The sequence below is a fragment of the Amphiprion ocellaris genome, chromosome 13, assembly GCF_022539595.1.
Source record: "Amphiprion ocellaris isolate individual 3 ecotype Okinawa chromosome 13, ASM2253959v1, whole genome shotgun sequence".
NCBI lineage: Eukaryota > Metazoa > Chordata > Actinopteri > Pomacentridae > Amphiprion > Amphiprion ocellaris.
Genome location: NC_072778.1, coordinates 22,683,368 through 22,709,216, shown reverse-complemented (window position 1 = coordinate 22,709,216; position 25,849 = coordinate 22,683,368). Strand labels below are relative to the sequence as shown.

At 42.2% G+C, this 25,849-nt stretch overlaps 1 protein-coding gene across 6 annotated transcripts in view; it reads left to right on the top strand.

Annotated features, from left to right (window-relative positions):
• Window positions 1-25,849, top strand: part of abhd18 (abhydrolase domain containing 18) — a 50,600-nt gene that overhangs the window by 19,426 nt on the left and 5,325 nt on the right. For 2 of the 6 annotated variants that reach the window (XM_055016333.1, XM_055016332.1), the window contains 8 exons: window positions 124-210; window positions 1,848-1,873; window positions 3,369-3,507; window positions 3,728-3,817; window positions 8,244-8,345; window positions 8,846-9,066; window positions 17,401-17,534; window positions 25,666-25,828. In XM_055016333.1, the coding sequence (XP_054872308.1) occupies window positions 124-210; window positions 1,848-1,873; window positions 3,369-3,507; window positions 3,728-3,817; window positions 8,244-8,345; window positions 8,846-9,066; window positions 17,401-17,534; window positions 25,666-25,828 (962 nt within the window). Of the gene's footprint in view, window positions 1-123; window positions 211-1,847; window positions 1,874-3,368; window positions 3,508-3,727; window positions 3,818-8,243; window positions 8,346-8,845; window positions 9,067-10,110; window positions 11,263-17,400; window positions 17,535-18,256; window positions 21,707-25,665; window positions 25,829-25,849 lie in introns of those variants that run through there. The other 4 variants (XM_055016334.1, XM_055016336.1, XM_055016337.1 and 1 more) reach the window with 4 other exon arrangements.

The following is a 25,849-nucleotide window of genomic DNA, read 5'->3' as shown; positions in this document are numbered from 1 at the left end:
ATATGAATAATGATGTCAATATAAATACACACATACTATCGTGATTTGGTGGCTCTAGCAGTTGAACCCATGAATGATCACTGTGATGGTGACTTGGTTTTTATGTATTTATGACTTGTGTAGTTTTTCTGGCGTCGCCGGACCCTGATGGCCAGGCCCATGATCAAAGAGGCAGGAATGGCTTCACTGCTTCTGGAGAACCCTTATTATATCCTTCAGTATTCCATTAACATGTGCTTCTATTTTTTATGTTTTTTGTTTGTTTGTTTGTTGTTGTTTTTGTTAATTGACAACTCAACAAATGGAAAGGTGCTTCAGGAAATCATGTTGTCTGGATAGTTCAGGTCAGCACGACCTGAACACACATCACCACAGATCTGCAGGCAGAGAAGGATGGTGTTTTTTTTGTTGTTTTTTTATTTAATTTAACTTGTATACTTATGGCAAAAATAATACATAACACCAAATATATTTTGATGACCCCTTTTAGGTCAGTATGATTACTTGAATCTATTTACATATCTTATTTAAGGACAAACCAGAATCACTTTTTGTGATATGTGTTAGGTACTTTGTACTTCAACACTCAAGGGATGTCATTACAAGTATGTTACATTATAAGAGCTGGAGATTCAGTTCGGCTTTCAGCATCAAATCCACAATGGCTACTGTCAACTGCTGGCAGACGATTTCCTTAAATATGGTGCACCATTAATTGCAACTGAAGAATACTATGCTTGAAGTGCTATCACGTCATGTTATTGTAGTAATTTCTGAAGTGTTAGTGAAGGAGACCTTTCGCCACTGCTAAGTCATGATTAATAGCCATATATTGGCAACTTTACAACAGTTCTTGTGGCTATCTTCTGCTGAACCTTTTAAAGTAGTACAACCTATCCGATCTATTGACCCTTTTCTCTACTTCTTGCTGAAAGGCTTTGATATTAGCTTTTAATTGAAGAAAATCCACACTAGCTGTGGAATATGTAATGGTGGCAGGGATAGTGAACACTACTGCAGAACCAGGTCACTTGCTATTTTATTCTGCCTGTGCATGATGTCTATCTATAGTTTAAATTTAAGAGACAGTTTTGACCAAAATTTCAAACCTGCTACCTGTTTGCACGTCTCCTATCACATGTGAATGATGTGTTCTGGTCACTAAAATACCACACAAGAATGCATAGTATAATTTTAAGGTCACAAAAATGTACCAAACTCTCAGAGCTCTAGTCATTGTGTAAAAATGAAAATAGGACCCTAAATCCTTCATCTCCCAAGATGTTAAATTTCCCTTAACTCTTTCTGCATGGTGAATGCCTGTCTTTCACTATATGTCTAGTTTTAGCACAATTTTCTATAATATATTTGTAGTCTTAATGTTATACACAAAGAAAAATATTTTAAAAAGTCAAACAATATGCCAGCCAATAGTCCTGTTTTTGGATGCACTGTCGGTTTTTTACAGACCTTACAACAGAACTACTGGACAATTTTGTACTGCTAATTTGACAAGCTTATTAGTACACCTTTGAAACTCATGTAAAATCAAAGGGGCACATATTCAATAATTTTTAGGCCAACAACTTGAATATCTAGTTGGCTTACAGGTAAACTCTGCTAATTTGTTGGAAATATGATAATTTGACAGTAAGTGTAGCTTGATAAAATAAGCATGTTGCTTGCAGCAGGCACACACATGGGGCTGCCTACAAGAAATAGAAATCTGTTCTGGCCAATATCTGAATTCCATATTCTGGTCATGTATCTGTGGCTTCTTCTTCTTGTCTTTGTCAGATGCATATTGCCTGTGAATATTTTATTGTTCCTTGACGGATGCTTTACATGGCTATCGTAAGCCCAAAGACCAATTGTAAGTTAACACTTCTGCAAGTGCTAGTGACCTGATTGACTGACTGTTCATTTGAGAATTGATTCAGATAGAAGTAAATAAAAGGGACTTTTCCATTGTAAAACAGAAGCTTTACACACACCATCATGGTAACTCAGCACTGAAAGTGATGGATTTAACTGTTAAAATGAACTAGTTGATGAAAGCACCATGGAGTCTTAGAAACTGTAAATGCCACCTTTTGCTATTTTCAGGACTACATAATATGTTGAGAAAACAGTTTAAAAGACATTTGATCATTGAATTAATCAATAATTACAACCCTTTTTGTGTGGATGCATATAACAAAAGTATACTTTTTTGATAGGTCATGTTTATTGGATACACTAGATTCACAACATTAAAGCCAATTTGATTCAGTTCAGTTTTAATTATGTAGCACCAATTCACATACAACATGTCATCTCGTAACACTTTACATAGTAAGGCTCAGGGAGGGCGGCCATCTGGCTCAACTAGTTGGGGTGAAAATGGGGATGACGGAGGTGGGGTGGAGATGGCAAGAAAGCACATGGAGCGCATAAGAGAACAATGAACATTTTAGAGGTTGGTGAGACCAGCGACTGCAGATCAGAGAGATCCTAACCGTAAGCTTATTCTACAACAGAGAAGTCTGATACCTGAAGGCTCTGCCTCCCATTCTACTTCTGGAAACTATGTTTATGTTAATTTGTTCACCACTGTGACTGTGGACAAAAGCCTGTACTTAGCAGTTTTGGACGTTTTTTTGTGACGGACATGTCAGTGGTTACCAGAAACATTGAAGTTTAACACACTGCCTTTTTAGTGGTTGTAAAAAGTGGAAAAAAATGAGTCCAAGAATGGACAGAATCAAATGCAAAAATAAAGACATAAATGAAACTGTAAAGCTTACACTGCAGTCGCACCTCTAGATTCACAGTAGTTGCAATGGATCCCAATATAAATCTAGAATTAGAGCAAGAAAAAAAAAAAGTCACAATGCCTGCATTACTGACTTTTCCGCTGCTGGTCCACTCAGTGTGTTCTATACTGGAAATAGCTGAAGTGAAATTACTTCCATAGCCCAATGTAACACATTTGCCTCAAGAGGCTTTAAAATACACACAGGATAATACACTATCACTAAAGCCTCAACTGTATATATAAAAAAAAAAAAAAAGGCTCCCTGCTAAAAACGGCAAGTCTTGGATTGGGTGAAAAAAATGTGGTAGAAATCCTTAGGAAGGCTAACAAAAGGAGGGTCCCCTTTCCATTCCAGATATAAAAATGTTGGGCTGCAGAGTACATAAAAATAGCAAAATAACAATTTAGAGATTTAATGAGGTGTTATTTTGAATTTCTTGAACATGCTGAAAATTAGAGCTCAGCAGAGTATTATGCTGCAGGAGTCATCAGAGATTTTTAGTGGACTGTTTCTTCAAAGCTGGGATTAATCCGTTGTGAAATAAACATTGATGTTTCTTGAGTATTGTAGGCGCTCCAGTCTAAAGAATGTTTCAGACCTATTTGTGATGGGAGGGGCTTTGATTCTGGAGTCAACAGTTCTTCTCCGTTGGCTGGAGAGAGACGGATACTGGCCACTTGGAATGACTGGCATCTCCATGGGAGGATATGTGAGTCACCAGAATGGCAAACGTTCTGTCATTTTGTATATTGAAACAGTTTTCACTTAAAATTTATTTTTATCAGATTAATACGGCATAGTCAAACAGTTATGCACTACATGACTAATTGATGTGCTTGCCATCCCAGAGGCACATATTTCCTACCAGCTTGCTTGAAATTTGAAAATGTTTTATAATTTTGCAATCTCTTGTCTGCATTTGTGTCCAGATGGCGTCCCTGGCAGTGACTAACTGGCCAAAGCCCATCCCTTTGATTCCATGTTTGTCCTGGTCAACTGCCTCGAGTGTATTCACCACGGTAACACTGTTCCAGCTGACGTAGGTTTTGGTGTCATGTCCAAACTTTGTTGTAGAGGTATAAATATTTTTCTTCCTTACTAGTTGATGAAAGATGTGACAGTATGTAGTCAAGCTCCAACTTGATGAGATACATTTGTTACGTAGCGGGTCAGAGGCTCAAATGTGAGATGACAAAACACAGCGAACCGATACTTTAAACACAATAAATTATTTACGATAGAATTTTTTACAAAATGTACACAAGAAAATGTCTACAGGTTACAGGGACGTGACATCAGAATCAGAATCAGAATGAGTTTTATTGCCATTGTTCATGAGGTTCACAAACGAGGAATTTGACTCGGTGCAATGCTGCTACATTAAACATTTAACAAATAGTAGAGATAAAAATAAAGATAAAGTAAATACTACAATAAAAGCTAACATTACTATAATAAAAACTAACATCTAAGTACACTGTACAACAAAAAAGTGACTAAGTGAATAAAGTGACCAGTAGCAGCAGGTGGTGGGGGCCACCACGTAGTGCAAATATTGTAGTGCAAAAATAGTGGTAATTGTTGATGAGTCGGTGCTGAGCTGCTGAACATAGGCACATGTGTGTGTGAGGTAGAGTCATCTAGTGTTCATCAGTCTGATGGCAGAGGGGAAGAAGCTGTTCATGTAGCGGGAGGTTCTGGTCCGGATGGACCTTAGTCTCCTGCCTGAGGGGAGGGGGGTGAACAGTCTGTGTCCAGGGTGAGAGGGGTCGGCAATGATCCGACCTGCACGCCTCCGGGTCCTCGAGACGTACAGATCCTTCATAGATGGAAGTCTGCAGCCGATCACCTTCTCAGCAGTGCGCACAATGCGCTGCAGTCTGAATCTGTCCCTGACGGTGGCTCCAGCGTACCACACAGTGATGGAGGAGGTGAGGATGGACTCGATGATGGCCGTGTAGAACTGCACCAACATCTTGGCGGGCAGCTTGAGTTTCCTCAGCTGCCGCAGGAAGAACATCCTCTGCTGGGCCTTCTTGAGGAGGGAACTGATGGTCAGCTCCCACTTGAGGTCCCGGGTGATGGTGGTGCCCAGGAAGCGGAAGGAGTCCACGGTGGAGATGGGAGAGTCGGTGAGGGGTGGTGGTGGGGCTGTGACTTTCCTAAAGTCCACGATCATCTCCACTGTCTTCTGGGCGTTCAGGTCCAGGTTGTTGTGGCTGCACCAGGACACCAGCCAGGCCACCTCCCTCCTGTAGAAGGACTCATCACCGTCTGAGATGAGCCCGATGAGGGTGGTGTCGTCTGCGAACTTCAGCAGCTTCACAGACTGGTGGCTGGAGGTGCAGCAGTTGGTGTACAGGGAGAAGAGCAGGGGGGAAAGTACACAGCCCTGGGGGGAACCGATGCTGATGCTCACAGAGTCCGAGACAGTCTTCCCCAGCCGCACGTGCTGCCTACGGTCCGTCAGGAAGTCGATGATCCACCTGCAGAGGGAGTCGGGCACGTTGAGCTGGGACAGCTTGTCCTGGAGCAGAGCAGGGCGGATGGTGTTGAAAGCAGAGCTGAAGTCCACAAACAGGATCCTGGCATAGGTTCCTGGGGAGTCCAGATGCTGCAGGATGGAGTGGAGGGCCAGGTTGACTGCGTCGTCCACAGACCTGTTGGCTCTGTAGGCGAACTGCAGTGGGTCCAGGAGAGGGGTGGTGATGGTCTTGAGGTGGGACAGGACCAGGCGCTCAAAGGACTTCATGACTACAGAGGTGAGCGCCACAGGTCTGTAGTCGTTGAGTCCTGTGATCCGTGGCTTCTTGGGGACGGGGACAATGGTGGAAGATTTGAAGCAGTCCGGCATGTGGCATGACTCCAGAGAGGTGTTAAAAATGTCCGTGAAAACAGGAGCCAGCTCCTCCGCGCAGTGTCTCAGAGTGGAGGGAGAAACACCATCAGGACCTGGGGCCTTGCGCGGGTTCAATCTGCTGAATTGTCTTTGCACATCCTGCTTACAGAGGGAAAAGGCATGGGGGGATGGGGGGGTCTGCCTTTGATGAAGTGACAGTGGCAGCAGTGGAGGTGCTGGGGGGAGGGGAGGTGCTGGGCACAGCTGACGAGGTGTCAAAGCGGGCGTAGTGCTGGGACAGTCTCTGACAAAGGGCTTTGTCGTCCTGTCCTTTAGGAGCCTGAGGCCGGTAGTTGGTGATCTGCCTCAGTCCTCTCCACACAGAAGCAGAGTCATTAGCAGTGAACTGCTGCTGGAGTCTCTCTGAATACACAGTCTTAGCTCTCCTCAGCTCCCTGCTAAAACGGTATTTAGCCTCCTTGTAGCAGTCTCTGTCTCCGCTCCTGAACGCTGCTTCTTTCTCCTTCCTAATCTGTCTGAGTCTGGGTGTGAACCACGGCTTGTCATTGGCATAACTCACCCTGGTGCGCGTTGGCAGAATGCGCTCCTCACAAAAGTGGATGTACATAACTAGAAGGCAGAAAGGGACAGACAGTACTCAAGAGAGACGACTACTGGTGAGAGGCTAAAAGCAAAACCAAACTTCAGAGTGACTGAGTTTGACTTACTGAGAGTTATTCAATTGTCCGACATCGTGTCTTGGTCTGAGCCAGGCTTTTATGGTGCAAGGGTGAAAGCTCATAGGTAAACCACTCCCCGCTGCAGTTGTGTACACTAGGTAATCAGCCAAACTCAACCTGATTCATTGAATTATCGCATAGTAAGAAACATAAATACAAACAAGATAAGATCGTTTTTTTGAAAAATTAAAAATATACAACACTCAGCCACATTTTAACGGTTCTCCTATTGTGCCCTTTCACCAGATGAATGAAAGTCTCACGTCCCCCACAATGTTTCTTTTTATTTTTCGCCTCAGAACTTCCAATTGAGCTGTTTCAGAGTCTGTAGCTTTTAATACAATTGAGCTGCTGCTATTTAGACCCTCTTCAGGAAGAGAACTCTCTGCATTTATGACTGACAGCAGAAAAGGGACAGAAAACATTTAAATGAGAACAGCCTTATCAACAATTCCTCTATATTAAAATGTGGTATTTGTGAGCACAGAAAGCAGGAGAGAAGATAGGATAGGATAGGATATACTTTATTGTCCCCATAGGGAAATTTGTCTTGGACTTGTGCTGAAGTGCCTTAAAAAAATAATACATATTCCATACATCACATCGAATACAAACACTATCAAACATACAACACCATTGTGATTCTCAGACGTCCCTATTTAAAAGCATTACCGATTTTTGGCAGGGAGGAGTTTTTAAATCTCTTCAAACCCCTATGTACCCTGTATCTCCTCCCAGAGGGTAGCAGATCATATTCTGGATAGAGCACATGTGAGGGGTCAGCCAGTATCTTCCGAGCCTGTCTCAGAACAGATTGCTCATGCAGTGCATTGAGGGGCTGATGATTCTTCACCCCCATGATTTTCATCACACTGTTGATTTGTCTTTGTAATTTTGATTTTGACTGCAAAGTGAGGTTTCCATACCAGGCACTCATGCCATACCTAAGCAGACTCTCAATCACTGCCTGGTAGAACATGAGCAGATGGAAACACCAGCTTAGTTTAGTAACCCACCCAGTCCTTGTTTTTTTTGTTTTAAATTGGTCTTATGGTTTCCACGATCTCTAAATGTTCCTGAGCTATTTTGCAAAATTCATTTTTTCCATTGTTTTTGAGCATGATCATATGTCACCAGTGTGTCTAGAGAGCAACAAAATGTGTGAAAAGACCATCTCCTCATTTCTTTTTTCCATTGATTGGAAAGTGTGTCACTGAACAAGCTCTTTAGAGGCCTGAACTACAGAGCAGTATTTGAAGTTATAAAAGTAACTTCATATTTTACTCTGGGTTTCCAGTACTGTGATGACAGTTCACTTATTACTGGGGTATATCACCATGATAACTTATGCTGAACACCTAACTGGTTCCAAAGCAGGTTATGTTTCAGTTCTACGTGCACTAAAACACGTCAAACTTGAAATATACATTCTTAGGAAATGTGAAAATGACATTCAGTTGATTAAAGGTAGTTTAAAAATACGATCTTTATTGCCATAACTTGACTCATATTGCATATTGTCGTCCACTCAACTATGTGGCTGGCAGTTTGGTCAGTTCTGGTCTTACCTGCTTCTCGTGTCATTAGCTGTACCCTGACCTCAATTTTGGTAGTTCAGTTGATTAATGTACAGCTGCAGCAGCTAAATTAGAGTGCTTTATGAATGAAGAATGAATTGAATCATCATTCAGATATACTCTGGATACTGCAGCTGACTGCACTCAATATCTCTTCCTTAGCCCCCATACCTCTACTTCCCCCATCTGTCTCTTCCACTTGTGTCTGTCCTCCAACCAGCTCATATTGTGTGAGAAAATGCCTTACATAAATGCTATGGATCGTGTGTTTGTGTATGTTTATTTGTAGGGTGTGCTGAGTAAAGCAGTGAACTGGACAGAGCTGGAGAAGCAGTATGCAGTTAATTCAGTGTATGAAGAAGAGATCATTAAGCTGTTGGAGTACTGTGGGGTATGTTGTCCTTTTCCTTCTTTTCTAGATCACTAGCTTATATTCTGACATAGTGGTTGAAAATCTAAGTTAAATATTTCCCTCTGTGCTTGATGTTTTTACACAAGCCAATGTTGTACAGCTATTAATAGTACCAGTTTGATGAGGATATTACAAATGCTAGTGATTTACCATAAATGTGGAAACTATTGGTAGTGACTTAACAAGGTAAATTGTTCATTCAAAAACAAAATTATCAATTTTGGTTTGAATCATTAAGAATTTGATCATTAAGATATTTTTAGATTGTTGTAGTTTTACAAATGTTCATATCAGCTTGGTTTTCTCCGTTTCAGGATGTCTGACAAGACATCCTTTGGGATGTTTTGTTGAATCATCAGATTTCATATTTCTCCTGGCGAATTAGACTCCACACATGGATGAACACACAAGCTTCAATTGTAGTTAACTGATTTAGTATACTGTGTCAATATTTTGGTCTTTGTGTCCGTATCTGTCAGGCTGATTCCTTTAAGATGGTGCCCGGCCTTCTGAAAAATGTGAACTCTTTAGACCATCTGCTAAGCCTGTCTGGAGATCATGAAGTATCAGTTAGTCAATATTCCAAAACACAAATGGAAGCAGAGGTTCGTGGAGGCCTTGAAGGATGCAGGGCTGGAGAGAGAGAACAAGAATCATCATCATTGAACAGCAGTGGAACAAGCTTGGACACTGTAACAAGGTAATAGCAGGGTATTTGTTCTTATATAAAATTAAAAACTAACAACTTTGGTTTACTATGTTAAAACTACAGGCCTCAGAGAAGAAATTCATTGCAACAAAAGTTAGAACTGAGGTCCATGTACACTACTGGTCAAAAAGTTTAGAACACCCCAATTTTTCCAGTTTTTATTGAAATTCAATTAGTTCAAGTCCAATGAATAGCTTGAAATGATACAAAGGTAAGTGGTGAACTACCAGAGCTTTAAAAAAAAAAAAAAAAAAGGTAAGGTTACCCAAAACTAAAAAAATATTGTACATTTCAGAATTATACAAAAAGGCCTTTTTCAAGGAAAAGGAAATGGGTTAACAACTTAAAGCTGTTCTGCAGCAATGGAGGTTGATCAAGCCTTGAAAGTTGGTGCTACCAATTCCTACAGGTGTCCAAACTTTTCTTGATTACTTACAACCCCCACTGTATGCATAAAAATAGTTTTGGAACACACTGTGGTACCATACATTCGAGAGCTTTATTTGAACAGTATTGTACTACAGAAAGTAGTGTGTTGTTATAAAAATGGTGAGGAAAAGGCAATGAACAATAGAAGAGAGGTACACCATCATAACACTTTAAAATGTGGGTCTTTCCTACAGAGAAATTGCGAAGAAAGTCAAAGTGTCAATGAGTACAGTTTTCTTCACCATCAAAATGCACTCAGAAACTGGGAGAAACTCTGACAGGAAGAAGTCTGGAAGACCCAAAGCCACGACAGAATCAAAAGTCAAGTTTCTGACGGTCAACAGCTTGCATTATAGGTGGCTCATGTGACAACAGCGTCAAACACAGCTTGATAGTGGTTATAGTAAGCAAGTCTCAGTTTCAACTGTGAAGAGAAGACTTCAAGTTGTAGGTTTGACAGGTCAAGTTGCAGCAAGAAAGCCATTGCTAAAATGTCAGAAAAAGAAAAAGAGGCTTGCCCGGGCCATGAAATACCGCCAATGGACTACTGAAGAAGATATTATGGATTGATGAATCAAAAATTGAAATCTTTGGTTTGTCACGCAGGATTTTTGTACGCTGTCGAGTAGGCGAAAGGATGGTTCCTCAGTGTGTGACATCAACTGTCAAACATGGAGGAGGAAGTGTGATGGTCTGGGGCTGTTTCGCTGGATCCAGGGTCAGTGACTTGTACAGAGTGAGAGGTAACCTGAACCAAAACGAGTAGCACAGCATTCTGCAGTGCCATGCAGTACCCTCTGGTGTGTGCTTAGTTAGTCAGGGGTTCATCCTACAGCAAGATAATGACCCAAAACATAAGGCCAGAACTACCTTCCAAAAAAATAACTAGATGGTAAGCTCGAAAACATGGAGTGGGCAGCTCAGTCTCCAGACTTAAACCCCGTAGAGCCGATTTGGCATGAACTGGACAGAAGAGTGAAAGCTAAGCAACCTACAAGTGCCACACACTTATGGGAACTTCTGCAACAGAGTTCATTTATTTATTTATTCTATGGTTTCATTTCAGAGTACAATGCAACATTACCATGCATAATTTCCAATAAAACAAAATAATAATTGGGGTGTTCTAAAACTTTTGACTGGGAGTGTATATCACTTTTTCAATACTTTGTGTGTTCACCTTTATTTTTGATGACATACCCAATCCTAGTCAGTATGGTGGACGCCAGTGTTTCACAAATTTCTGAGGATCTTTCAGCTACTTCACAGATACTATTTTTTTCAACTGCTCTTTGCTGGAGGAATTTTGTTGCTCTTCCTCACTCTTTAAACTGCCTTCAAATTCAGAAGACATACTTGGCCAAGTCAGAGCTTTACCTCTGGCTGGATTAGCAAAACAGACAAGCATTTGGTCACCTGAACACACATTCTGTGTGGTCAATTTAGGTGCATTGTGCATTGGGGCTAAAGCTCTAATACTTTAGAGCTGCAGGGATGATCTTAAAATCGGTATATACTCTACAGAGCCTCAATAGGGACCCCTCCTTATTAATCAAGTCAAACCTGCTACACGGTTGCAAAATTTAAAAGGTATAGAACAAGTCATAATAGAACCAGTTACAGCTGCAATGGTTTTCCTCTTAATGTACTACTATTTATACAGTATAATTGTGAAAACAAACCACACTTGGCAATAGAGTAGTCAGAGACAAGTCTGACAAATAAGAAAAACTAGAACAAAAAAGTCATATTTTTAAACCATACAAAATTGGGTTAGCAACCAGACAGGGAATGAATTCAAGCAGAAAAACAGCTCAAATAGAAAAAACAGCAATACTCAAACAGACCACAGCTCAATTCAGCATTTGGAAGTGTATTAACAAAAACAAACCGGCAATCAATGTGAATGTAACAGTCCACCCCAGTTTCATGACAGTTCAGTGCATTCCAGTATACCGTCATTTCCGGACTGTTGAGCGCACCTGAATATAAGCCGCATGCACTAAATTGAAAAAGAAAAAATGTTCTGTACATATATAAGCCGTACCTGACTATAAGCCACAGGTGTCCACGTTGTAACATGAGATATTTATACAGATTTTTTTTTAACTTTTAATTAAATAAATGCTTTTTTTCCGAACAGTGCCTGTAACACGGCTGTAAAACGCATTGAGTCAGTTCTTCACGCTGCCGACTCCGTCTCACCATCGATTCATTGATGCCAAGCTTACATGCAGAAGCTCTATTTCCTTCTTTACCAGGCAGATCGATTGCCTTTAACTTAAAGCTTTATCATATGCATTTCTTTGTGTGTTTTCCATGATGAGGGTGTGTGCATGAAGCGCAAAATGAATGATTTGAAGAATTTAGTGTGAGTACATTTGATTTAATATGAACAGTTTCATTGGTCCACTTTGACCTGTTCAGTAATTTCATTGATGTGACGAGGCTAAATGTATTGACGACATGAAGCTTGCCCGTAAAAATCTATACATTAACCGCATCTTTGTGTAAGCTGTAGGGTTCAGAGCGTGAGAAAAAAGTAGTGGCTTATAGTCAGGAAAGCACGGTATTTCAGCACAACCTAGTGTTGTCTGAACAAAGTCTGTTTCGGGTGCTTAAAGAACAAAACTAAAACAGGAAATCAAATACTGAATCCCTCAAATAGTGTCTGTCAGCACAGTGCAAAAACTTGATACTGTTAGTATTTACAGTAATTACATCAGATACTTATGGTACAATGGACCTGTCAGTCAGTTAATCCGTTTGTACAAGGTCAGGATTGCAGCATCAATCTTAACGCCACTGACGCTGACAACTCCTGGGGAACTCCAAACTCCAAGGATATATTCCATCCTTCTCCACTCCAGCTGCTGACATTGACAGCCAAAGAAGATCATTTTTGAAGATTTTGACTGAGGAACAATTCCATCCACAGAGAGTAGTAATCCACAAAAACTAGTAGGTAGACATTTTGTTGAGAGCTGTTGGGGAATGGACCCTTCAAATCTATCCCAAGCATTTCCCAGGGACATCGTACTACAGTTTGTTTTATTTTTTCCAGCCAATTTTCTGCTGTCAAGTTTACCATTGACAATTCTGAACTTCTTGTCTTACTTCCGAACTCGGCTTCGGCCAATATACTAGATATTGCAGTCTTCTGTAAGTGTTATGCCTCTCAAAATGACCAAAAAGGAGGTCTTGATGGAAATGCTCCAGTAGTTGCACCCTGAAACTGGCATGTATGTAAAGTTGGTAGATGGTTTTGTATGATAGTGTGGCAGCACAGTAGAGGAGATCCTCCATTATGATGAAGAGTTTATGATAACCTTCCAGCTTTCTACCCACTTTTCATATAGGCTCTGATATTCAGTGACTTTCTATCTGCCCTCCACGTGACCTTGATGAAGATGGGAAGCTCTTTTGGTGGTCCTGGGGAGGCAGATAGGAGGATAGCACACACAGGTGAAATGGTCTGACCTTCTGTTGGGGCTCGGGAGAGAGCATTTGGCACTGTGCTGCACTTTCCCTCTCTATATTCCACAGTGAAAGTGAACTCTTGAAGCCGGAGTGCCCACTTGATGAGTCGAGGCTGGATTTGGTGGTTTTCTAGACACACAAAAGAGAGGCATGATCTGTAACCATGGTGAAAAGCCAGCCTTCCAGATATGTTCTCCACCTTCCTACTGCCCACGTCAGAGCTGAACATTCCTACTATGTGGCAGCATAACTCCTTTCAGCTAGGACCTCCTCATTTCCATGGTCTAACTTCTGGACCAGTGCTGCTCCAAAACCCTTCTCACTTGCATCAGTGTACACCACAAAAGATAAATTGAAGTTTGGATGGCTGAGAATACGTGGTTTTAAAGCCGTTTGGCATGCTGGTGACCAGGAAAAACTTGCTGCTTTTTTTCTTCGTGACATAAGTGAATCAGCATTCTGAGAAAAGCTGGAGACAATTCAATAATACCTGCCATGCCCAGAACTTCTGTAAGGCCTACAGTTTGGTGGGTACTGCAAAGTTGTACACAGCTTCCGTCTTGTCTTGATCAACACTCCAGTGGCAGAAACAGCATGACCAAGAGAAGTCCTGAACAACTTGCTATTTTCATGTTGGCAGACAGGCGTGCGGTGGAGTTTGTTGTAGACTGCTTGGACATCATTAGAAATGTTACTCCCATGACGAGGAGAAAATGGCAATGTTGTCTAGGTACATGAAACAGATGACACCTTTCAGTTCCCCAAGTGCCCTCTCCATTAACATTTGGAACATAGCAGGGGCATTCTTTTGTCCAAATAACATGACTTAAAACAGACCCAGAGGGCAGATAAAACTAATTTCTCGCACCTCTGGATCCATTTCCACTTGCCAATACCTGCTATTTAAGTTGTTTGAGGAGAAGACAGCAGCACCTGCAAGATTATCCAGGGTCTCTTGGTGAATGGGTTAGGCATCCGTAACTGTAGAGCTGAAGAGGGTGGTAAGTATATATTTATATATTTGGACACTGAGGTAAGTTTGTGTTCTTTGCCTCCTCTGATTCACACACCGTGTCTCTGAGACTTGTCCTAATATACAGTACCAGTCAAAAGTTTGGACACACTTTCTCATTTAATGGTTTTTTCTTTATTTTCATGAGTATTTACATTGTAGATTCTCAATGAAGGCATCAAAACTATGAATGAACACATATGAAATTATGTAGTAAACGAAAAAGTGTGAAATATGTTAAAACATGTTTTATATTCTTCGCAATAGCCACCTTTTGCTTTGATTGCTGCTTTGCACACTCTTGGAATTCTCCTGATGAGCTTCATGAGGTATTCACCTGAAATGGTTTTCCAACAGTCTTGAAGGAGTTCCCAGAGATGTTGACCCCTTTGACTCTGAGGTCCATCTCATCCCAAATCATCTGGACTGGGTTTAGGTCAAGTGACTGTGGAGGCGAGGTCATCTGATGCAGCACTCCATCTCTCTCCTTCTTGGTCAAATAGGCCTTACATAGCCTGGAGGTATGTTTGAGGTCATTGTCCCATTGAAAAATAAATGATGGTCCAACTAAAAACAAACCGAATGGGATGGCATGCCGCTGCAGGATGCTGTGGTGGCCATGCTGGTTTCAGTTTTGAATAAATCCCCAACAGCGTCACCAGCAAAGCACCCCCACACTATCATACCTCCTCCTCCATGCTTCACGGTGGAAACCATGCACGTAGAGACCATCCATTCACATTTTCCGCGTCGCACAAAGACAGGGCGTGTGCAACCAAAGATCTCAAATTTCTCTGCAACTCGGCAAACCAAAGAACAGATTTCCACTGGTCTAATGGCTAATGTCCTTGCGTTTCTTGGCCCAAACAAATCTCTCCTGCTTGTTGCAGAATCAACTGCAAAGAAACCACTACTTTTCCTAAGTAGTGGTTTCGTAACAGCTATTTTACCACAACGGCCTGATTGGTGCAGTCTCCTCTGAACAGTTGATCTAGAGATGTGTCTGCTACTCAAACGCTTGTGTGGCATTTACCTGGGCTGTAATCTGAGGTGCTGTTAGATGCAGTTTCTGAGGCTGGTAACTCAAATGAACTTATTCTTAGCAGCAGAGGTGACTCTTGGTCTACCTTTCCTGGGGCGGTCCTCATGAGCCAATTTTATTGTAGCGCTTGATGATTTTTGCGACTGCACTTGGAAATACTTGCAGAGTTTTGCAATTTTCCAGACTGTCTGAACTTCATTTTTTAAAATAATGATGGACTGTCGTTTCTCTTTACTCAGCTGATTGGTTCTTGTCATAGTATGGATTCTAATAGTTGTCAAATAGGGCTGTCAGCTGTGTACCAACCTGACTTCTGCACAATACAACTCATGGTCTTAACCCCATTAAGATGCCAAGAAATTCCACAAATTAATCTTGACAAGGCACACTGTAAAGTGAAAACCATTTCAGGTGACTACCTCATGAAGCTCACTGAAAGAAGGCCAAGGGTTTTGCAAAGCTGTCATCAAAGCAAAGGGTGGCTACTTTGAGGAATCTAAATATAAAACACATTTAGAATTATTTCACAATTGTTTGTTTACTACATAATTCCATATATCTTCCTTCATAGTTTTGATATATTCAGTATGTATCTACAATGTAGAAAGTAGTAAAAATAAAGAAAAAAAACATTGAATGAGAAAGTGTGTCCAAACTTTTGACTGGTAATGTATTTTCCTGGAGGTTGGTTTCAAAAGTGCACAGGCTAGTTGGAAAGTTGAAATTGGATTTTTGAGTTATTGTTTGACAGATTAATCTCTCAATAATCTCTTAGAGATTATTATTGTAAGTGGTAACTGAGAAAAAGGTGAATGAATGTGGACAGTGATGTAGTTCTGACAGTGGTGATTCCAACTGTTTCTACTGAATGTAGTTTGCTGATCTTCCTATATCCTATTCCATCTTTCTGAAGTTGCACAATCAAATTTTTCAGTTCCTCTGGCAATTCTGTGGAGCTACAAAGCAGACACAGCCCATCTCCAGAACTTAGAAATTATGCTGTTCACAGCTCATTCTAAAACTATGTTCATGCAGTTAGGCTGATTTGAAATCACGGGGGTTCTCAGTTTAGTTTCAGTGATGACAGGTTTTCTCACTTTTGTGTCGGTGACCACAGTTATATTTACTTTTGTGGCGTTGAGTTTCTACTTTGAGCCTGCATTTTCAATATTATCTTTCTAAAGCTTTAGTTTTTTAAAGTTTGTAAGACAAAATGCTTGTTTGTCAAGCTAGTAATACCACTTGTTGGGCGGTTATGCAATTTGAAATAACTCATTCTTGTTTAAGTGGTTTTGCACAGAGGTGTTTTCACTTCTGTTGTATATGTTTGTTTTAGGGCTGGGCGATAAATCGATTTTATCGATTAATTCGACTTTGTACTTAATGTCGATTTGTTTTAATGAAAATCGATTTTCTCATCAACATCCGCCACCAACGCCTGCCTGTTGGGCTCCCGTAGTTCAGAGTGCGCGCCCCCCTCCCCCCGCGCTTGATACACAAACAATATCGCGGCGAGCGGTGCATATCTAAAGGCGCATGTCCACTAGATGCGATTTTCCCGCACGGTAACGCACCGCATCTGACAATGGCATGGACGGCGGGCGGTCACTAATGGACCACAACATGGTCACATGACAGCGCTGAGCAACAGCGGGCCGCTACTTGGTCATGTGACCGAGCTTTCAGCTGGACAGTCCGGCAGACAAGTCGGATAAACACAGCAGCTCACTTTTATTTCAAAAGACGCGTCAGCGAAAAATGTATTTCTGAAAGCATTTGAGGCGATAAATAATCTGTGCAGCAGCTGAATCTGTCCTCGTTTTAGGTCACCAACGCCTAGTTTAGAAGTTTGAGGAGAGTTTCACGATGCATGGAATCTCCGCACGCCTCACTGAATTTGCATAAAGTAGAAGTCAGTCTACTTTATGTAAATAAGCTGCAGCCCTCTCCAGGTAAACACAGCGGATCGCAGCGGGAAACGCACCGCGACCGGACCAGCAGGCCACATGCGGAGCATTTCCAGCTGCGATCCGGTGTGTTTACCCGGAGAGGGCTGCAGCTCATTTGCATTGAGTAGACTGGACTCCGGGATGCGGAAATTAGGTAGGGGGTTTAAAAAAAAAAAATAAAATCGGATAAATCACGAATCGGGATTTTTTGTGAAAAATCGGAGATGTATTTTTTTAGGCCATATCGCCCAGCCCTAGTTTGTTTATTTAGTTTTTACAGTTATGACAAATTATTGTGTTGCTCAAATGATTGTTGTTTTGCTACATGATAAACCACTGTGTTCCCATAGTTCTTTTTGTTGTTTAACTGCATTGTTTTTTATTTTAAAAATATTTTTTCTCTCTGTGTTTAGAAACTGTGGTGCACATAACTCACACTGGAAAAAGACTGATTCAGCCAAACTTAATCGGCCATCATTACATAAAGAGTCAATAAGCTTCATGAAGGGAGTGATGGATGAATGTACACACATGGCCAACTTCTCGGGTAGGTTTTAATGTGCAGTCGAGCAAGGCAAACTTGCCTACAACTCAAGATTTGTTTCATAACAAAAACAAAAGCGATAAGATAGAAATAGGCAAATACTCAAATTACTGCTACAGGTTACAGCAGAGAGGAAAGAAAACAGACTGCATAGCCTCATTTTTCTACCTGGTGAGTGGAGTAGAGAGGAAGTGAGGTGATAAAGTAGACACACCTATGAGCATAGCTGTGGCTGACAAAGGAAGCATGAAGGAGAACAGAGTGAGGTGTGGGAGTTTAAAAAATGGGAGATCTTTGCAAGACTAATACAGTTTGCGGTTTTTGGCCAATGATGAACTGCTGACTATGAGCTGATCCCAAAGTTAGATCCCATGCTATATAACCTATTATGAAAATAAAATTGACAGCTCCGGTTCTTTTCCATCTTGTGTGGTTTTGTATCGAGGAAGTTGAACTGCCCAGGCTATCCCTCTAATTAGTTGAAATGAAAATATCTTTTAAAGTGAAAGGTGAAAAATATCCTTTATCTTTCTGTCTTGTGCCCAACTCACTTTGATTAATCTGAATATTGGGATACCTCTACACTGCAAGATGCTGGCCCAATAAGCAGACTTTCAAACTGCTCTAAGCAATTTACTTTGACAATGTTTTAATCACACAGCGACAAGACAGTAACACTGTATTGTACTAAATCCATAACTATACTTATTTTGCTGCCATAACAGAACCATCAGGACCATGCTGAACAGTATACTGTGATGACCCTCCCACTCTTTAGTTGGGACTGCCCTTTTTTCTCTCCTCCTCCTTGGGTCCTGGCATCCTCCCTGACAAAACTCCTTTGTTTGCTGCACCCTCCAAAGGCAAATCAGAATCAGAACCCAAATCAGCTTTAATGGCCAAGTACGTACACAACATACAAGGAATTTGGTTTCAGCTGTTGGTGTCACCCTAGGAATATGGAAGAGAATAATAAAAAATAAACTATAGAAAGAGGAACAGGGAGGGAAAAAAATAGTAGTAGTAAAATTAAATAATAAACAAAAACAAACAAATTCCGAGGGAGCGCAGTACCGAGGCTGCCATCTGCTGCGCCATCTTTCTTTTGTCTGAACGTTATGTTCATGTTATGTCTATAACGTCTTTTCTGTCAATGAGAGGAACAAGGTACAACACAAATAGTATGGAATATGGCGCCCTTGTGTGGCCTGACTGAAGACACCTCTATTTGTGCCTTTATGGCAGTTAAGGCACATGATCTGCAATGGCATGTGTGAGGCCCTGCCTGCTCAAACAAGCACCTATTATCACAGTAATCTCTCATTTTCAATAGCCACTCTTCAACAAGCCCAGCTTCTCTGCTAGGCAACCTGGTGTTATACCTTGTTCTTCTCCTTCAGGACACAGTAGTTTTTGACATGATATTTTGGTCCCTTTCCCCGATACAATAAGCTGAGCCTGACCTCTGGCTCAGCAAATCACACGTTTTGAGTGTGGTCAATGTAGGTGCGTAGTGCATGCACAGGACACATGGAATGCAACCTCTTCTGCTCCTCAGATGCAGAGTAGGGGGGCTAAATCTCAAGAGCTCAAATGCCATAGAGCTGTAGGCTGCAGGGATGACCTTTGGTAAATACGCTACATTTGGGCATAGTGTAACCTTGGCTCCATCCAAAGAGAACTAAATACAGGAGGGATGCACAGACAAAGCATGAAGATTGCCTATACGCTTAGCAGAGCATTAAGTGACAAGCAGGGCCATTTTTATATGAACGAAATTTGATATCCACAGACTAAGTAATTTCAAATAGAGGACCACATAGAGCTTCAAGCACCAGTGACAAGTTCCATGAGAGGTTGCTGGATTTAACTGTGGGCCTCAGTCAATATCCAGGTGCCTCTTATTGTCCCACATTTCACAGTTTTTCTGCTGCATAGTGGAACAGAGTGAAGAAAGATGTATTGTCATGGCTGGCTGGCTGGTGCAGCAGCAGCAACATTTTGATCCAATCACAAATCTTTGTGCTCATCCTCTGATAAACTATGCCTGTGTCATACATGCAACCGCGGTGTTTCCCAGCACTTTTTCCAGGAATGTGACCTGTCTGTCCAGGGTTGTACGCCAACACTGGTAACAGAACTTGCACTCGTCGATCTGCATCAGTGCTCTCCTGGCATGAACATTTTCCAGACAGACATGACATGCTTTTTTGTGCTCTTGTCATGCAAAGAGAAGCCGCACCAGAGGACAGGGGCGAACAACACCGTTTTCCTTCATTTTAGGCCATCTTAGGGTGTTATTACTGAGACGTGAACTCACGACTTTATAGGAAAACTCAAAATCAGTAGCCAAACTATGATAATAATGAGGTAGCAGTGGCTAATGTTAACAGACGCAGTAAGGCTAAGTTCAAGCTGATCGTAGCCTTCAGAAAGCAGAGCTAACTGGCAGTAGCTTGGCAGCCCTTCTCAGATGAGAGGACTATTTTACCAATTAATATGGTTATTGTGTCATGGTAACTTTGCGGTCTTTGCTTCTGTTTTAGTGTTTTTGTTAAATGAGAAGTCAGACAAAACACTGTGTCAATTAGGACAACTAGCAATGACCTTCCTGCAGTTTTGTTTTTATGTAAGTTATTTTTCGTGTTTGTTTTCTAGTCTGACTGAAAATAAGTACTAAATTAGTCACCGTCAGTGACTGTTTTGCTCACTGGGTCAGTTTGCCAGCTGACCTAATCACTGGCACATTCCTGTGCACATGCCAGTCTGTTTACATGTGTGCTATGGTGAATAGCCTTCTGTTTTGCATATGTCTATAGTGGAGGGGTAGTGGCACACCAGATATAATGGTTTGTGTCTGCAAGAATTACAAGTATAAAATAATAAGACATGCATAATACACTTTTCATTGACTGCTGCTGTACACTAAAGATTAAGGCATCACAACCTCACTACTGGTGCTCTCGCGGCATGTCTGGAGAGGTGACTGCTGGGATGATTCCATTGCTTCGTCTGATCCAGCACCAGCCGGTGAAAGCCGGAGAAATATTTTCATTTTGATTTTTTTTGTAAGTAGAAATACTACAGGAGAGGAGGTAGGGAGGTTATTAGGTTATTTAAGGGATTCATTTAAATGTCCAGAGTTTGGCTTTAATAATAATGATGTTTCTATTTAATGTCTTGAACTAAAGGTATATTTATTCCAGTCAAAGCCCTTCTGCAGTTATTTACAACCCAGCCATATGTGACTACGGCATTTATGATAATACAGAAAAACTACTAAAAGTCATTTCTCAAACAAGACATAACAGAAGTAATAATTTTTGGTGATTTAATCTTGTTAAAGAAGGAAATTTTCAAACAAAGCAAAAACATTGTGAAGACAGAATATGATTACAGCAGCCAGGAAACACACAATAAAACATACCCTTGCTGTAGTCTGAATCATGTCTTTTGAACCATGAATATTGTGTTATCATAAATAAAAAACAGTAAGAATTTTTTGCTTTAGTAAGACAGAAATCCCATAATGAGCTACACTTAAGCCTATATATAAACCACCTTTGTAAGTCATGTGAAGGAGCTTCAAATATGGCATAGTTATACATGGCATGTGCAGCAGCACAAGGCAGGCAGATCCAGTAGCAGCAAAGCTTTCTGTTACATCAGATCTGATTGTTTCCTATCACTCAGGATGCAGGCAACCCAGTGCCGAGTTGCGCGCAGCAGCGGCTTGACTGCTGTCGCCAGCGGCCTCATGGCCCTTCCTGCCTCACGTGAAGAGGACGTGTCCAGGCTGGTGTGGTGGCTCTTGGTGGGCTGCGCGGGCTGGATTGGATGTCCTGGTGGTGCTGTGGTGTGGGCTGGTGGCATGTGGTGGCTCTGTCCTGGTAGGTTGTCGGGGCACATTGCGGGGTGTGTGGACCTTGGGTGTGCAGTGCTCTCCTGGGGCCTGGTGCGGGGGGTATGCGGGGTGCCTCCCTGTCGGCGTCGCCGGGCCCCACCACACCGTCCATTTTTGCCCTCTGGACTTGCATCAGGGCCCGGCTCCGATTTCCTCTGGCTGGCTCCCGGTGGCGGCCTGCTTAGTGCTGGGCTGGTTGCCATCCCTTCGGTGGGCCGCTCAGCCCCTGTGTCTGGCCTCCTGGCTGCGTGGGGCCATCGGCCCCCTTGGGGGGTGGGGGTGGACGGGCGGGGTGGAGGGGTTCTGGTGGGGGCTGTGGTGGGCGGGGTTGGGGCTTGTGAGGCAGGTGGGTTCTCGTGCTCCGGGCCGCCTGGGTCGGTCTTTGCGCGCTGGGGGTGTCGGTAGCTGCTCCCTCTTGTTCTCCGGGTGGTTCACGGTGGCCCCGGTCACTCTCTGGGGGTGCCACCCTGTGGCTCCTGCGGCCCGAGGGGGAGGGGTGCCCTGTTGGCTTGGCCCTGCTTTGCCGTGATAGCTGTTCTGGGCTTCGGATTCTTTCACACTTGCATGTTTGATCAGGTCTCGCCAGCTCCTGTCGAGTCCCATTGTCAGCGAATGATGGGACCCGCCAGAATGTGCTGAGACTCTCTCCAGAGTCTCTATACTAAACGCATTCTCTTTTCACTAGTATCCTCTTCTGGCCTATTCTATTCTACACTGTCAAGACATCCACAATTATGGTGTTCAGTACCATTTGTTTATTTATTTATTTATTGAATCTCTTTTTTTGTTGTTGTTGTTTTTTCTGTTTTATTGATGGGCAGTTAGTCGGGAATAACACAGCACCTGACACTCTTTAATTGTAATAGCACCGCCTGTTAGTTCCTATCCCTGTTCGTCCTGTTCGTCCTGTTTCGTCCTGTCCAGTCTTTGTTTCCCCTGCACATCACTGAGGTGTAGCACTGCCGTCCCTGGCTCATAATGGGAAATTCTAATAAAGAATGTCTGCTTAGCTTTCAGGGAGGGCTGGGGATGGTCACACACATGCACTAAATATTAAAATATTTGGCTGCGAGACTAAAATATGCATCAATCTCATATAATGTTGACACCCCTTTTGTGGAGTTAAACAATGAGTATAAATGCAGACAAAAAAAGGAGAAAAAGAGGATGTGCGCCAGACTCCCTGCTTTCATTGTGTCCGAATATCTGTTTGAACTTGAAAGTTTTTGCTCTGCTACAACATTGTAAGTCTCTGAGAGAGGGGACTTATCAGGAATTAAAAATTATACATGTTTCGTGATAAACTGCTTATGACTACATTATCTGTGCGCTGTCCTCAACCATATCAAACAACATTCTCACATGACAAGTTCTGCTGTAATGCATCCAGTGCATAACTGGATGACATCCATGTAGACTGATGACAAATGCCTACAGTCAAAAACAAAAGTTCCATACGCTTGTAAAGACCATATGTATCATGGCAGTGTAGAGCTTTCAATGGCTCCTTTAACTCTGGATTTTCTATGATGGAATCATCAAAACCTATGCGTCTTTGTCTCTCTCTTAATCATGCAATTTAGTTATTTTATACATTTATTTTTATTAATTTTAGAAGTGCTAACATTTGATTAAACATCCTTTGACCAGCTGCACAGTGGCGTAGTGGTTAGCACTTTCGCCTTGCAGCAAGAAGGTCCCTGGTTCGCGTCCCGGCTTTCCCGGGATCTTTCTGCATGGAGTTTGCATGTTCTCCCTGTGCATGCGTGGGTTCTCTCCGGGTACTCTGGCTTCCTCCCACAGTCCAAAAATATGCTGAGGTTAATTGATTATTCTAAATTGCCCGTAGGTGTGAATGTGAGAGTGCTTGTTTGTCTTTGTATGTAGCCCTGCGACAGACTGGCGACCTGTCTAGGGTGTCCCCTGCCTTCGCCCGAGTCAGCTGGGATAGGCTCCAGCCCCCCCCGCGACCCTAGTGAGGATTAAGCGGTGTATAGATAATGGATGGATGGATCCTTTGACCATTTTTACCTCAACAAGCCACTATTGATAGCCGTCTACAAGTTTCTAGTGAACTTCTGGTCAGACTTGTTTTGTCTTTACAGTCCAAATGTTCTTGATGTTTAAGTCAGGACTTTAGGGAGACCAGTCTAAACTTGTAATTCTGGGCTAATTTAGCCACTTCTTTGCCACTTTTGATGCGTATTGCCGATCATTGCCTGCATGACCCAACCTACTAACGGATGACTTTACGTTTTCCTAAAGAGTGTGGAAGTATTCCTTCCTTTTCATTCTCCATTTAATTTGTGCAAAGCACCAGTTCCACTGGCAACCAAAACAGCCCAAGGGTATCATTCTTGACGGTAGGTGTTCCTGGGGTTGGGCCTCACCTTCTCTCCTCCAAACATATTTCTGGTCATTGTGTACAAATAGCTAAATTTTTGTTACATCTGACCACAGAGCTTTCCTCCAGAAGATCTTTTCTTTGTCCATGTAATCAGCAGCAAACATCAGTCAAGCTTTAAGGTACCACTTCTGAAGAAAGGGCTTGCATGGCAGTCTCTCAGCTCATGACAATGTTAAAACACATTTAACTATGGACACTGACACTTGTGTTCCAGCAGCTTTGTTGTGGCCAAACAGGGAACCATTACCCACACTAACCACTTCCTCAAACAGATCGGTGGACATTTGATTGAGAGCATGTTTTCCGTCATCTCGCGGCAGCAGACGGCAATGTGTCCTCGCATATTCCACACTGTGTGTTTCTACTCTGCTGCTTCGTGGACTGCATAGCATGTTTGAGGCAGTGTTCCCCTCCCTACTGGTTGGCCTCAGAGTTCTCTCCACTCAGGGTTTTCATGTCCTCAGCTGCCCTGTTCAGGTGGTGTCATTAAATGACATCTACTTGGCTACATCTCTGTCCACTTTCATCATTCCACAGTCGGACCTCAGAGACACAATATTGAGGAGGTGTCTGGTTCAGTGCTCAGGTTGCTGTAAAAGAGATAGAGAAAGGGAAAAAGCCGCATCTTCAACTACTGTGGTAGGCATGCAACCTCAGGACCCAAGTTGCATGGCCTTAGGCCCATGTTTAGTGTTTTTTTCTCTTGCTGGTCACGGTGGGTAAATATTGGGGTCCAGCTGGTGGTACGTTCATCCCTACCAACCTTCACCTTTGGTATAAACCAATGGTGAAGCCCGTTAGAGGTGAATCATGTATGAAATACTAAAAAGTTTTATGAGTATGTGTGTAGCCCTCTAACCTCGGGCCCAATTGGCCCCCGTGTCAGCGTACATTGCTGATTTCCAAAGGGAGACAAGCATATGTGTGGGGACCGCAGTGGGTGGTCGATAGTTCCTGATTGAGCAGTGAGTGCACAAAGATCGGTCTCAAGGTGCCAAGGCCTCAATGGGATTAACTAATTGCGTAGCCTCTTCAAGGGCAACACAATTAGTTAGGGTTTATTTTACTTTTCAGTCATTGCATTGTTCTATATAATAGTTATTTGTTCAAAACAGTGCTCTTGCTGAGTGCTGCTCAAGAACATTAGTTTATATACAGAACGTATGACAAAATAAAGCAACCTTAATTACTGTACCTAATTTAAATAGTTTAAAAAACAATCAAAAAGTACTGGATTAACAAGCAGCATTGGTCCGAGTAGTAGTACCGTACAGGCTTTATAGCTATTTTTGCTCAACCCTTAATAGCCAATAATCCTGAGGTGGATGGACGTAGCAAATAATTTCTGGAAAGTTTGGGCACAATTCTCTCCTCATGCCAAAAATTTGTTACGGGATCTGAGCAGACACAAAAAAGCTACCAAAACCCATGAAAGTAACTTCAGAATTAAACAAAAAGAGAGGCATGAAATGCACAGATGGTGGGAGACACAGATGGTAGAAGATGAGACATGAGGAAAAGGAACCACTTAGAATGACAAGGAAAGAACAAAAGAAAAAACAAAGAAGCACAGTGATGACCATGAAAGTGTGTGTACATTTGTGACAGTCTCAGACAGTTTCATTTAAATTTAACTGGAGAAAGTTGTGGGACAATCAATACGCTTTTTTTGACAGCCAAGACAACTGATGAAAGTTGCCGTTTTGTTTTTAAAGGGTTTTTATATGCAAGTCCTTTGCAAATTAGTGCCCCTGGATATTTTCTATGTCCCGGCAGCAATACGTTTTTGCAAATGAACATATCCTTCTCTCCCTCTGCCCAAGTTCCTGTAGACACTAGTCTCATCATTGTGGTCCAAGCTAAAGAGGATGCCTATATTCCTCGAACAGGCGTCCTCAGTCTGCAAGAGATCTGGCCGGAATGTGAAGTCAGATATCTGAATGGAGGGCACATCAGTGCATACCTGTTTAAACAGAATGTCTTCAGGTAACGCCCATACTGTGCTGA